This window comes from Scomber japonicus, chromosome 18 (assembly GCF_027409825.1).
Source record: "Scomber japonicus isolate fScoJap1 chromosome 18, fScoJap1.pri, whole genome shotgun sequence".
Classification (NCBI taxonomy): domain Eukaryota; kingdom Metazoa; phylum Chordata; class Actinopteri; order Scombriformes; family Scombridae; genus Scomber; species Scomber japonicus.
In genome coordinates this window covers 10633033-10647736 of record NC_070595.1, presented here as the reverse complement: position 1 = coordinate 10647736, position 14704 = coordinate 10633033, and the positions used below count along the sequence as shown (strand labels likewise).

At 43.5% G+C, this 14704-nt stretch overlaps 1 protein-coding gene across 1 annotated transcript; it reads left to right on the top strand.

Annotated features, from left to right (window-relative positions):
• The first annotated feature begins 9876 nt into the window (after positions 1-9876).
• On the top strand, positions 9877-14187 carry actb2 (actin, beta 2). Its single transcript, XM_053338721.1, has 6 exons — positions 9877-9988; positions 11422-11551; positions 11880-12119; positions 12541-12979; positions 13085-13266; positions 13375-14187. Exons 2-6 carry the CDS (start codon positions 11429-11431, stop codon positions 13516-13518), a joined length of 1128 nt encoding a protein of 375 aa, XP_053194696.1. The 5' UTR covers positions 9877-9988; positions 11422-11428; the 3' UTR covers positions 13519-14187.
• Positions 14188-14704: the final 517 nt, after the last annotated feature.

The window sequence follows — 14704 nt, the reverse complement described above, 5'->3', positions numbered from 1 at the left end:
ACACACACTCATAAGAGGGTGCATGCACACTACAAAAATGACATAAAGATACACTATTCATTGCTGACACATTGATACATAAATGGAAGTAAATGCCTTCAAATTGCAACACACACCCAATAAGATGAACACAAATACACACTTCTACACACACACAATGACACACACATAATTTCACAATCCTTAGGGGGTGAAGCTGATTTCCTTGAGACAGCATCCCATGTGACCAGACTTGCATTCCTCAGATTGTTGTCATGTGACAAACTTAAAGATCTCCTTTTATGGACGTCAGCGTTTACAGAAGGGGCGTGGCCTCACTAATACACACTCAGGTCAACAAATACACTCACTCACACACACACACACACACACACACACACACACACACAAACACACACAGACAAAAAGAATTCACATTACTGCTCACAGACAACATAACACCTCACACATTACTGCCAACTGGAACACAAACAGACCGACAGAGAAATACAAAAGGGATGAAGGAGTTGTGAAATCAGACTGGCAGCGCTGTCATCCTCCTTTAAGTCAGAGCCACTTCACAGTTACAGTCAGACTCCAGCGGCCTGCCAGTTTCAGACCAACTGCTGCATTTCGTGACACTTGGATCAAAACACTGTATCTACTGCAACAGATATTTTTAACTTTTAGATGAATGCCAGTGTAATAATGCAAGTGGGGGCAGAAGTGAGGAAAAGAGCTATTTTAGGAAGAAGATCAGTAACATGACAGCCCAACTCCAAGCTCAGTATTTTTGCTCAAGGACACCTCAGCAGCTCACAGAAAGAAGATATTCAATGTGTCTTAACCGAAGATTCGAAACCAAAGTCATGATAGCCACAATAAACAGATGGTGCTGCAGTCCTGTCACTAAAAATGTAAGCGTTCATTTCTCATTTAACAACATCAAGAGTCACACGTTTGTTTGACCATCATGGGTTTATTTTAGGTTTGTGCATTTTAAATGTCCCTAAAAGGCCCACAGCTTATCAGTGTATTGTCATAACCAGATGTTATATTACAAAGCTGTGTTTTTTGTCACTTATAACACAGGATTTTAAAAAATAGTGGTCATGAGTACCAAGACCCTTAAAAAAAACTGTCTCATGGTCTTTCTTGCTGGGCGTTCAATAATTGACGCCACTCTGTATAGTAAATATGAAGCTAATATCAGCAGTTGTACCAATTTACAATGATACCTTTGGACAGAGGCAGACTAGTTGTTTTCCCCGTGTCCATTCTTTATGCTAAGCTAAGCTAACTGGCTGCCAGCTCTAGCTTCATGTTGACAGTACAGACCTGCTCCTTTCTGGCAACTTCTATATTCACCTCTCTCTATTGCTTTTACATCCCTTTGTGTCTGTGTTTGTGTTTGTGTGTTTGTGTGTGTGTGTGTGTGTGTGTGTCTGTGTGTCTGTGTGTGTTTGTGTGTGTCGGTGTGTGTTTGTGTGTGTGTGTGCCTCTGTTTGGATGTCTGTTTGGATCTTGATTAATTCCTCAGTATATCTGCAGCTGAACTGCGTCTGCTGGAGTTCACAGGCTCCAAGATGAACAGCGAGTTCTCCCTCTGTCTCGCACTGACACATTACATCATGCTCATATAACAATTTGCTGCACAACAGCACCATGTACTGCTGCGGCACGGCTCCAAGTGGACTTTGTCCGACCCTCGGCTGTAAAATAAAGCTAGTGTGTGCTGCACTAAGCTGAAAGATTGCTGCCATGAATGATTTTAAGAGGCTTCCAGTCACACTTCAAGCATACTCATAAGTCCAGCAGGTATGACCAATGAGCAACACACGTGTTTGAATCAGGAGAGGATGCTAAGTCAGGAAAAGAGTGGCAGGAGACAGAAAACAGAGGAAGGAGAGGAAAAGACAAATGATGAAAAATGATAATCTTACAGACAGTAAGGAGAGCAGGAGAGAAGGAATGTTTTTTTAAAAAAAGAAGGGATGACATGTAATAAACTGAAAAGATGGAAGAAGGATCGAAGGAAAGGTGTGGCAGTCTCTTATGAACTCTCTATAGGCTGCACATTTTGCTGCCGGTCTCTGACAGCCGGCTCTGCGCTTCCTCTTTCCCCCACTTCCTGCCTCTGCTGCTGGCCTATGCCCTTATATGGCAGCCACTAGCAACCAATCAGCACGGGGCAGGCAGCTCATTCAAACAGCGAGTGTGAGAGAAGAGTAGGGTGGGAACTGCAAACAGAAATGAATAGCATTGCACCGTACAAAACAATATGGACCACTAGAACACAAACACACACACATAAACCTGCATGCTGGCTCAAAACAAAAAAGAGGTGTTACAATGCAACAAAGCAAAGCAACGCATGCAAACTTTACTCAGCGGTTCAGGGGCACTGGGTGCACGCTGCAGCACCGCATTGAAGTTGTTTTTGGTGGCAAACGGAGGGTGGGCTCTCGGTTACTATGCGGAGAGAGGAGAGGATAGGAGAGGGTAGGATAGGAGAGGGTAGGAGAGGAGAGGAGAGGAGAGGAGAGGAAAGGAGAGGAGAGGTAGACAGAGGTATGAGTTGGCACACAGCTAAAATTCCTCTGCATTTGTTCATTTTTTTGCCATTTCTCTGAACAAGATAATGATCCAGAAACAGGAACAGTTTAACAGAAAATGACCCAGAGATATGAAACAATATGCAGAGAATGAGGAAACATAGAAATTACAGAGAAAAGAGAGTGTAAGGCGATGTTACGTAAGGAGCGTCCAAACAGAGCCGACTGCAAAAACACCAGAGGCTAAAGTGCATGGGCGTGTGTAGGTGGCTCACTTCTCTCACTGCGTTCAAGACATAGCTGAAGGGGCATCGTTTGGAATAATGAAGATCAGGAAGTAAAACCAGGGACGGGCCAGTCAGAGGTTCCCATTTCCCAAAAACAAGCCAATCAAAAGACTAGTAGCTTGTGAAATTAGCCAATCTAAAAGGAGGGGCCCTCCCACCAGACAGAGACAGATGGCAAAGGATAGATAAGCCTTCCTGGGCTCACCACCTTGCAGGGGGCGAATAAGATGTGTGTGTGTGTATGTTTGTGCGTCATTGGAAGAGAGAATTAAATACAGATAGAAGTCTTTCAGTCTTCTTAGCCCAAGCAGTATAGAGAAGATGATTTATTTTCATTTTGCACAAAAAGAAAAGCATTCTGTATTCTGGGTCTTATTGTATATGGAGGGGTGTGTGTCTGTGTCTATCTTTGCATGTGTTTCCAAAAGTGTAACAGTAAGCAGATCAGGTTATCTTGACAAATATATTTGCTGCTTTGGGTTCAGTCCTGACATTTTTCTCATTATGATTGATGTGTTGGAGGCCGCTCTGTCATCACTGCCTGTTTTGCACGACACCTGAGTAAAATCTCGCAACCTTAAAAGGCACCTCAGCCTCTCTCTTTTGGCCAATAAGAGTACAGAGCACAGGGAGGAAGTGAGGTGGGTGTATAGGAAGAGGAAGAAAGACAAAGTGTAAAGAGCTCATGGTGTGTGTTCAGGAGGAGCAGAGAAAAAAAACACAACATTCAAAGGAGGCATACAGCCTTGAGCGCTGCATGTGGTTATTATGTTCATTTGGCCATTGGAGAAAGTTCTCTTTGTCTAACAAAAAGTCTCAAAACTGGGTTATACACATCAAGCTCTTGATCAGATTGAACAATTATAATCATGTTCCACACTAGTTTTTTTTTTTAAAGAGTAGAGAGATTCTCCAATGCAGCTTGAGACTTTGATCGATTATTAGATGAAGACATTATGCATTAGCGAATAGCCACCAGCATTAACAAATCACATTTGTTTTAGAGCCAGTGCCAGTAACTGGAGCGAGACCAACGCTAGCTGTGACACACTTTTAAAAGAGGAAGTGCCAAGCCTGTAAGTCAAGTAAAACATGTTCATGTTCATTTGAGTTAAGAGAATTTGTTAAAGTTACATCCTTATGTTTGATAAATGACATAAGATAGTGGTCAGGATGCATTGCCATTGTGTGTGTATATGTGTGTGTGTGCATGTGTGTGTATGTGTGTGTGCAGTGGGGGTTGGAGTTAAGGATCCATTTGGGCCGTAAATGGGAAGCTAATCCAATCGGAGCACGAACAGGCCAGCTGGCAGGCACACACACACACACACACACACACACACACACATACACACACACACAGCTGGTAAGTGGCCCGTGCCTTGGAGTTAGACTGTCACCGCGGTGACCCACGGATCAATGACGCCAGAGACGACCAATCTATTGGCCGTATCACGGTAGGAGGAGAGTCGGGTGTGTGGAGGGGAATTGTGGGTGGGGGTGGGGGTAGGGGGGTGAGGCAGGAAGAGGGTGAGGAGGGAAGACTGGTGAATAGGGTTTTCCCCACTCTGAAACTATGACCAGTCACAGATGGCAAACAATAGGTCAGCCAGTCACTTTTCAACAGGCTGCAAAGACAAGAAAGAAAGAAGAGATGATGATAGTGCCTGCTCAGCAAGATGGGTGAATGGACGAATGACGAAAGGATGAAAGACAAACATGATGCAGCGACTTTGAGTCACACAATTTTTTAATTTCTACATGAGGAAAATGTCGAGATTGCTGCACTCAGTTTGTCTTCACACACACACAGATTCAGTGAAGCAAGACTGAAACTCCTTTGGGTGACTACCGAGGTGCATTTCCAAGATGACATTAAACATTTCCCATCATCTTCTTCCCCACTCTGTCTCCATCTTTACTCCCAGCTTCCATGTGATGGTTTTATCTCCTGCTCTTATCTCACCCGAGTTGTTTTCCAGCCCTCTCTTGACATCCACATTTCCAGGCCTTAGCTTTCAACCTCACTCAGGACTAATTGCGGTTAATGTTTTTTGTATTGAACTGCAGTCTTGCAGTCTAGTAGCAGTCAGATTCAAGGCAGCAGATGTTTAAGTGTGTGTGTGTTTGTGTGTGTGTGTGTGTGTGTGAGTGGATAATAGATATAGTATTCATGTCCACCCCCTATGGCCGGCTTTACCCATTAGAGCAACAGGCCTTTCATGGGTCTTCTCCCCTCCCCCGCAAACAAAACCCCCATACACACCAAAAATGCCTCTTTTTTTAACTTCCAAGTGCTATGTACACCAAATATCAAAAGCTCCTTATGATGATACTGGCAGAAAGAGGAAGAAGAGGAGACGACATACATGTAGAAGGAGAAGAGAAAGCACGGTGGGAGTAGTTGAAGATGGCCTTCTTAGGTTGAGAGAAAAGAGAAAGTTGCAGCATCTTTACTCAAAAGAGGAACAGGAAGTCATGGTGGGATGGGTTTTGTAACACAGGGAGGGGCCATGCTGCAGAACAGATTGCTTTTATGTGACGCCGTTCCTAGCTGACTGGTTACCTTATTTGAAGAGAAAAACCTGAGGAGATGACGTCACGCAAGAGTGTCACAACTGTTTAAATTCAATGGTAAACACTGAGACTCCACAAGCACACGTGTACACTCAAAGACATACACGTATGGACACTTTGTGAGGTTGTGTGCATGCGTTTTTGTCATAAAAATGGGAATTTGTTTCTTATTGCTGAGACAGACATCAACATGAGTGTCAGCAAAGAGTAAAGTCTGTTGTATGACCCTCGAAATACATAGAGTGAGATGTGTGCGCTCACTCAGATAATATACATATAAAGCTTATTACCGAGCTGTTAATTACTCATACACATAATTTACTTGCAGTGTCATCAAAGATAGCATTTGGTTATGATTAGCTGCTGTCATTTCAAGTTCTTTGACCTTTGTATTACACATATAAACACACGTGCAACATTGGTCTCTGGATTAATGATTGACTTATCACATGGCCGTAGTGATGCCTGATCTCAACAGGCCACAGTCAACATATCAGTAAGATAAAGCACCTGTCGTTTAGCTGCTGCAGGTGCTAAACACATAAATACAATACTGGAGAGCTGCAGATTATTTCCACAACAGGACAGCTGATTGAGTGCCCAAGTCCATTATTTTGTACGTCAAGCATTATTAGACTTATTACCTGATAAGCCAGATTTAAGGGAATAGATTGACAATCTGGAATATTCTTATTTGTCTTTTTACAACTGTACAACTGCTACAGTACAAACTGGAGATAACAGCTAGTGAGCTTAGCTTAGCATAGAGACTGGAAACAGCTAGCCTGGCTCTGTCCAAAGGTAACGAAAATACTATTTAACATGTCATATCTAGTTCTTCGACAAACATGATATGTATGTTAATTGTGAGGTGCTGGTTAGCTCTTTTTTCATTTTTGCAGAGCCAAGCTAGTTGTTTCTCTGTTTCAGGTCTTTGTGCTAGGCTAAGCTAGCAAGATTCTGGTTTTAGCGTCATACGTGTACAAACATGAGTCATCCAACCCTCAGCAATTCAGTGATTAAGCGTATTTCCCAAAATGTCTAACTCTTCTGTTACGGCACTGAATAACAGAATGTACTTCCTGGGGTACAAGTAGCCACTGGCAATTGCGAAAAATCAAGGTGAATTACTCAAATGAGGTAATAAACCATTGCTTAAATGGAAGTTTAATAGAATGCGTTGCTGTAAAGGTGGCCTACAAATACTGCACTTCCACCTAAACCTGTTGGTGTTACGTGTCTCACCCAGACAAGGATCTTTTGCCTAAAGCAAAATTCTGACATGCATTCTATCCAGCACATGTTGCCACATGTGAGCTTCGATATTCCAGGTTGAGCCCTTGGACTCTTGTCGTTAAGAGAAAATACGAGTTTTAACAAGAAGCATTGTAAGGAACACACCTAAATTCACTTCGCTATAAAACCTTGGTAGCAACTGTCTTCCAATCAAGCTGCTGAATGTCTTTTTGAAGGAACATGCAGACAAGGTGTTTTGTTAAAGGGGATACAACCTTTACTGCTAAATTACAGTAATTGTCTGCCCCTCCCGAACTCTCTCTGACTCTAAATCACAGGTTTAAGCCCTGGCCTTCCACTTGTTGCTCTCGTTAAAGTGTCTCCTAGTTTGACAAGTGGTCTATTTAGACAAACTCTACTCATAGTAATGGTCATTATACACAACACCTCCAGTGTCTTTGTATAAAACTCCTGTCTGGATGAAAAATCCTCCGAAATATTCATTAGGTGGCTTTACTGGCTAAGGACCTTGGCAGCAAGGCCCAGGTTCAGAGAGTCTGCATTATGCTGGCAGTCGGGGTGTAAACACAGCACACACACACACACTGTTTTGACACATGAGAGCAGTCTTCCCAGGACACTATTCCAAGCACTTGGCTAGTAGAAATTCCCACAGAGGAGCGTTGACAACACACCATTTAACCAGAGACCTCTCACTTACTACCAGCGAGCCATACACACACTCACACATAAACACATGCATATCCAAAGTCCTGCTTACCTAAGCGGACTGACAGCTGACAGTGATACAGAAATAGAGTGAGAGTTCACTTTAATTCTTGTTTCACTATTCAATTAGGTGTACATGAAGAAGAACATGTAATGTCATTGAATGTTTTCACCTGAATCAAAGCAGGCTGAGCCGGAACCGTGACTCACTCACTAATGTATGTACAAACGTACTTTATAGACGCACACAGAAACTGTGAACTTGAAAATCCACAGGCACTCCCTTGAGGCCGGATTAAACATTTCCCAGCCAATCCCTGTTTACGCCATTACAGCGCCAACATGGAGGAACAATCCTCTCAAATCTTTGTTAACAGCGTCACCAGGGCCCACCTTTTTTCATTAACTCCTCACAAAAAAGCTACTTTGTCGTCCACCATAAAAAGAATAATTTTCTACCTGATTTAGGACTAGGTTTGAGATTTGACCCTGTGAAAAATATGATTGAAGGCCTGTCAATCAATAAGTGGGCCCAGCAGACCTTTGATCACCTCAAACACTCATTTCCTTCCATCCATAAGCCCTCTAACAGCAGCTGTATGAGCTGACTGTACAAAGAGTTTTCCACAATAGTCAAAACTCTGACTCAACATGGCTGTATTGACTGGTCTAGCTCTGATTGTTCCCTTTTATTACATGTTTTTCACCGCTGAATAATTGTTCTAGTCTGGGAGCAGAGCTACACTTCAAATTGTGTTTTTCAAAGTGGCCTGTTGGAACTGAAATGTGCTGTTAAAGCCATCAGAATCTGCAGGTTTAGAAGGAAGTTACACAATGCATTGCTGTTTTTGCACATATTAAAATGTCGTTTAGCGGTGCACCTAATATGAGGGGATTGAATCGGCTGTGAGAGGAGGTGCAACAATAATGTCCATTTAAAGCAAACTTCTCGCCGTGAATGAAGACAAGGAAGAGGAGAAAAAAACAGATGAGTTGTTGCAACGACAGAGAGAGGAAGGGGAAGTGGTGAAGGAGGAAGAGGTGAAGTTGCTGCATGTCTCATAGCTTTAAATGGCACTGAGGCCATCCAGTCATTATGCTAACGTATACACTCATGGTGTAAGCACATAATGCATGAAAGTATATGCCATTTATTATACATTAAGAAGGAGATAGATGAGAGAAGGGAGAACATAAAAGGGGGGGTGGGGGAAATAAGACAGAAATTCACAAGGAGATACTTAAGTGGCACAGTTTATGATAATACTGTTGGGGGTGTGATGACTTACAAGACCTTAATGTGGCTGTGAAACAGGAATGTACATTTTACAAAGCTGCAGGCCCCAAGGCTAGACTTAAAATTTGAGCCTGGGATAGTGTCACATGGGCCTCCTTAGTCAGATGGGGTTTGTCCCCCCTTAAAGTAGTACAATGGACCAGGAAGTGGAAATGTGTGTCTTATTTGATAGAGGTGAATGAGAGTGGTTAAATCATACAAACCAAAGGCTGGAGGCCTATCTGATAGAAGGAGTCTTGACATTTCCTGCTTCATAGTAGAGCAAAATAACATTCAATAGTCAAGGTGTAGCCTGCATTGAAAAACAGCTGAAACAGCAACTGAAAACCTAGTACTTTCAGTCAGTATGCATTTTGGTGATCCTCACAAGCTACACTGTCCCAGGCTGTTATTTAACTAGCCTGTATCTTATCAAAATCTATGATACAATTATGTGACCAGCATTAAAATCTGTGAATGCAAACAAATCCCATCCATCCCTGAAGGAGAGGAAGAGAGGTAGCAAGCAGCCAGTGACAGGGCATTTAGAAGGAGCCCAAGACTGTGTAGTCACAAAATATAAGCATTTTTATTGCTGAATTAACATTATCAGCAAGCTCTGGCCGTATGGACAAGGGACGGTCATTCCCTGGCTTGTATGTGTCTGTGTGTCATGTGTTTGACCTGGTGATGCAGTGGCTGTGTCTCCCACTGGGCCTGCAGCTGGTTTTTAAAGTGGACAACAACACCAATGCTAGGCTATGTCCAATGTGAAGTATCAGACACGTCAGGTTAGACAGAATGAGAAGAGCAAGGACAGCCATTTAGATAAAAGTCCTGTGCCTTTGCAGCCTTCACAGGGAGGAGTCCAAGCTGTTTGGCTCTTTAATAATAATAGAAATATGCACTAAACTGAATAGAGCAGGTGCGAGGAAGACATTTTCACACTTATGAAAGTTTATACATCATTTAACCTCTATATAAAACGGTATATTAAGGGATTAGGCTTACTAGGCCTCACAACATCAATCCCTTCCCTTTTATTTTCTCCAATCCTTTGCTATTATCGCCTCCCTCTCCCTCTCTCTGTCTCTCTCTCTCCCTCAAATCGCGAGCGCTCGGTGCACCACAGTGTGCACGCGACGTGCCCAGTGCATGACGCTGGACCAATCAGAGAGCGCAATTCCGAAAGTTTACCTTTTATGGCTCGAGCCGGGCAGCTGACGCAGTATAAAATACTGGCGCCCACAGCCAACGGATTCACTCTGAGCGCCGTCACACACAGCTTGTGCGGGATATCATTTGCCTGAAACCGGTTCCCTTAAAGCGAAAAGCCCCCCCACCCAAAGGTAAGAAAGCTTTTATTTACATATTTCTAATTTTAGACAACTTAGCACATAAACATTGTGTAACTGTGTGTTTAAATGCTTTTATTCGTGAAATATTGTCATTTTTTAATGCAAATGATAGCAAGGACCACGAGGTTCTTTGTCCTGTCATACACCAACTGTTTCTAATTTAACTTTATGACTTCAAAAATATCACCACGATATAAATCAATCTCTATTGTGCTTGTGGTTCTTGAAAAGTATGCAGTGGGGATGACTAGGGGAACTAAACTTGACGTTACTGCGACTCACAGGTGCTTTTTGGATTTGTAACCGGCTTATGGTTAATTTAACATATCCTTTTGCGTTAACTGTAACTTAAACTGACTCTGTGTCGTTGTGCAACATTACCAGTATTTCAGTGTTGCTTGTATTCCTTCCCCAGCAGGACAGTTTAAAAAAAAAAGGCTTTTGAGTTGAGGTTGTCTGGATCCCGGCTGCTCCCTTTGTGCGCCCAATGCGGCGGGGTGTGACCTACTTTAGCATATTAGCCTAGCTACATCGGGCTAACACCGCCCTTCAGACTTGCAGCAGCAGCGCTTTGAATCAAGATTAAATCTTTCACAGACACTTAACCCATACTTTATTTTTGGGTGCCTCAGATCTTTAACTTACAATCGGACTTAAGCTTAGATCATGAATCTTTCTGTAAATGGGGAAAGTGAATTCCAGGCTTGCGTTTAAATTAATTAATCTCTTAATTAAATAGATCTGTCTTTCGACAAATTCTCGTCTTAACAGTCTTGAATGTTCAGAAAAGAGGAAATGGCGAATGACAAATCATCTCTTAGAAAAGGCGTGGCTTTCAGGAAATGAAGCATCAGTCAAAGACTATAACCCATTCATTAATTAACATGAGTCCATTATGCAACCTAGTTTCTTTTTTTTTCTAACATCCGATGTTTAAAGGCTGATGCCAGCATTTCATGAAAAAATGTTAAATGTACGCAGTAAGGTGTCGGCCAGTGTGCAATGAATGAGGCGGTTGAAGTTGGTATGACGCAGTGGTTTTGAAGCAAAGATTTACGATGGGTGTTAAAACCGGTATGATTGAGCAACAGTAGGAGGGAGGGGGTGGGGGCAGTGAAGGAAGGAGCTGTAGTGAACCGGAGGGAGTGGTCGCCGCGCCGGGGCTCAATGCGCTCTGGCCGTGCGCCATGGCGCCGCGAGCCGCAAAGCTGCTCAAACCCAACCAAACCCAACCATGTCCTTATATGGTAACAACAGCATGCAGCGCTGCTTCCTTTTGTCTGATAGGTCGGGATGTGAGGCCCTAGCGCCACCCAGTGGCTAAGCTCACGAACTGCACTTTACTGAGTTAACAGGAAGTGAAAGCTGAGTAAGGAAGCACTTGTGAGACTTGAGTATTCAACTTTGTTGTTTTTCTCTAACAGTTCAGCCATGGAAGATGAAATCGCCGCACTGGTTGTTGACAACGGATCCGGTATGTGCAAAGCCGGATTTGCCGGAGACGATGCCCCTCGTGCTGTCTTCCCCTCCATCGTCGGTCGCCCCAGGCATCAGGTTAGTAAATCTACAACAGCGTTTCTTTTAATTGACATTTTTCTAACTATTAACTTTAATGGAAAATCTTATCCTAATTAAATAATTGCAAGCAATCACAATAAATTATACCTGATTATTTCTAAATGGTATAATGCTATCTTAAATTGCTTCAGTTTTGCTCAAATGCAGTCCAGTGGAATATCAATTAGTTACACATTATGCAATTTAAAGCTAAATTGGTATTTTGCCTTCATTAAGTGCATGTACTTAGTGTTGTTGTACCCTTACATCATGCCTATGCTAAACCAAAGAACTGGGTATTAAACAAGCTGTTTCTCTTGTTCAGGGAGTGATGGTTGGTATGGGCCAGAAGGACAGCTACGTTGGTGACGAAGCCCAGAGCAAGAGGGGTATCCTGACCCTGAAGTACCCCATCGAGCACGGTATTGTGACCAACTGGGATGACATGGAGAAGATCTGGCATCACACCTTCTACAACGAGCTGAGAGTTGCCCCTGAGGAGCACCCAGTCCTGCTCACAGAGGCTCCCCTGAACCCCAAAGCCAACAGGGAGAAGATGACCCAGGTATAAACCCCTACCTGTCCACATGCATATCCTCTTTAGGCAGGCAGTACATAAGTATTTCTGTTAAAACCAGTTACCTCATTTCCTCCTTGGTTTCCCTCTCCATTCCATTCTCACTTGCTCCTTCCTCCCCTCTCCTCCAGGACCTCTCTCCTATAAGATGATCTATCATCAACAGGTCTCTTGACTGTGTGCCTTATCTGCACTTGTGTCTATAATGTTTAGCTGAGCCACTAGATCAGCACCTAATAGACATCTGACATGCACAAGTGTGAAGGAATGTTGACTTTCTGCACTTTTATTCTACTAACTTGAATCTGAGCCTCACTCTTCATGCATGTAGTGGGTGCAGTGGCCACAAAAGCTAAAGACCCTCTTACTGTGATTTGAAAATACTAAGTGTCTTCTTCTCATCCCACAGATCATGTTCGAGACCTTCAACACCCCCGCCATGTACGTTGCCATCCAGGCTGTGCTGTCCCTGTATGCCTCTGGTCGTACCACCGGTATTGTCATGGACTCCGGTGATGGTGTGACCCACACAGTGCCCATCTACGAGGGCTACGCCCTGCCCCACGCCATCCTGCGTCTGGACTTGGCCGGCCGCGACCTCACAGACTACCTCATGAAGATCCTGACAGAGCGTGGCTACTCCTTCACCACCACAGCCGAGAGGGAAATCGTGCGTGACATCAAGGAGAAGCTGTGCTACGTCGCCCTGGACTTCGAGCAGGAGATGGGTACCGCTGCCTCCTCCTCCTCCCTGGAGAAGAGCTACGAGCTGCCTGACGGACAGGTCATCACCATTGGCAATGAGAGGTTCCGTTGCCCCGAGGCCCTCTTCCAGCCTTCCTTCCTGGGTATGTTTACCAACCAAAGCCAAACATGCATTAAATGCTAAACATACTAAACCCTCATGGTTACCCTGCACTTCCACCTGACTAACAATTTGTTTCTGCTCTCAGGTATGGAGTCCTGCGGAATCCATGAGACCACCTACAACAGCATCATGAAGTGCGACGTTGACATCCGTAAGGACCTGTACGCCAACACCGTGCTGTCTGGAGGTACCACCATGTACCCCGGCATCGCCGACAGGATGCAGAAGGAGATCACAGCCCTGGCCCCATCCACCATGAAGATCAAGGTGAGCTGAGTGCTTCAGAGCAGCAGATTGTTGCTGTTAACACAATTGGTTAAATGTATGCTTGTGCAAGTTGGTCTTATATTCTAATGGGTCTCTTGTTTTTTGCAGATCATTGCCCCACCTGAGCGTAAATACTCTGTCTGGATCGGAGGCTCCATCCTGGCCTCTCTGTCCACCTTCCAGCAGATGTGGATCAGCAAGCAGGAGTACGATGAGTCCGGCCCCTCCATCGTCCACCGCAAATGCTTCTAAACAGACTGTTCCTCCTTCCCCTCCCCAACCAAACGCCCAAACAACTTCAGCTCTGTGCAAAACAACCACACACACCACATTTCTCATACACACTCAGGCGCAGAGCCTAGATGACCAACTCATTGGCATGGCTTCAGTTATTTTTGGCGCTTGACTCAGGATTTTAAAAAACTGGAACGATGAAGGAGACAGTAATGTTTTTGGCTAGGTTAAAAAAAGCACCCCAGGGTTCTGCAGTTGCATCTGGGGACTTAAAAAATGTACATTTTGTTTTTCTTTGAGTCATTCCAAATGTTTGTTAACTGCATTGTTCAGACACATGATTCCAAATGTTAACTGCATTGTTCAGACACGTATTCGCCTCTGTGAAGGCTGCCCAGTGGTTGGCGCATACTTAAACATGGTTGTAGTATCGCTTGTATGTAAATTATGTCTGGGTTTTTTGTACTTTCAGCCTTAAAAATATCTTGGTCCTGTTAATTTTTTTTTTGTTTTTGTTATGCAAAACCCAATCGTGACCTCTTCTCCCCGCTGTTGGAGGCGTCATCCCCGGGGTGGTGGGGTAACGGGTCTCGAAGTGATGGGGTAACATGGGGTGCCAGACCGGTGGGGCCAACCTGTACACTGACTAAACAATCCCAATAAAAGTGCACATGTGTTCCGATGTGATGTCTGACTATTGTCTTCCTTGAAATGAGTTTCATTAAAGTTACTGTGAATTCAGTTTAAGCTATTGAAATCTGATCTCTTTACATTTTAGAAGGTTCACGTAGCAATGTCTTTGCTTAAGTGTTGTACACTACACTTAAAATGTCTAGTGGTCCAGTAAAAAAATTGCTCTCACTTTGACCATAAAATAGCCTATTGCTCAATTTTTGCATCACATTTAACATTTCTCAGCCTTTACATGTAGGCTAATGACAATCTCAAATTTGACTTAAACTACAAAACCTGTTTAATAGCTACTTTAAAATATGCATTTAAGATCCAAGGACAGTGCTGCTCAACTGCTTTGTTCCAATAACATGACCATCAGAGGCTGAACAAATTTTAGACAGTTGAGATTCACAGAGAACTTTGTCAAAAGAATACATGAGATAAGTTATGGTCACATTTTATGTGCACCACATGTAGAGGCAGTAATTTATGTTGAATTTACAGACATGACATGCAGTAGATTAAACTG

Coding starts and splice junctions, on each gene's coding strand:
- actb2 (XM_053338721.1), top strand. CDS start 11,429: ATGGAAGATGAAATCGCCGCACTGGTTGTTGACAACGGATCCGGTATG. Junction 11,552..11,879: donor TCGGTCGCCCCAGGCATCAG/GTTAGTAAATCT, acceptor TCTCTTGTTCAG/GGAGTGATGGTTGGTATGGG. Junction 12,120..12,540: donor ACAGGGAGAAGATGACCCAG/GTATAAACCCCT, acceptor CTCATCCCACAG/ATCATGTTCGAGACCTTCAA.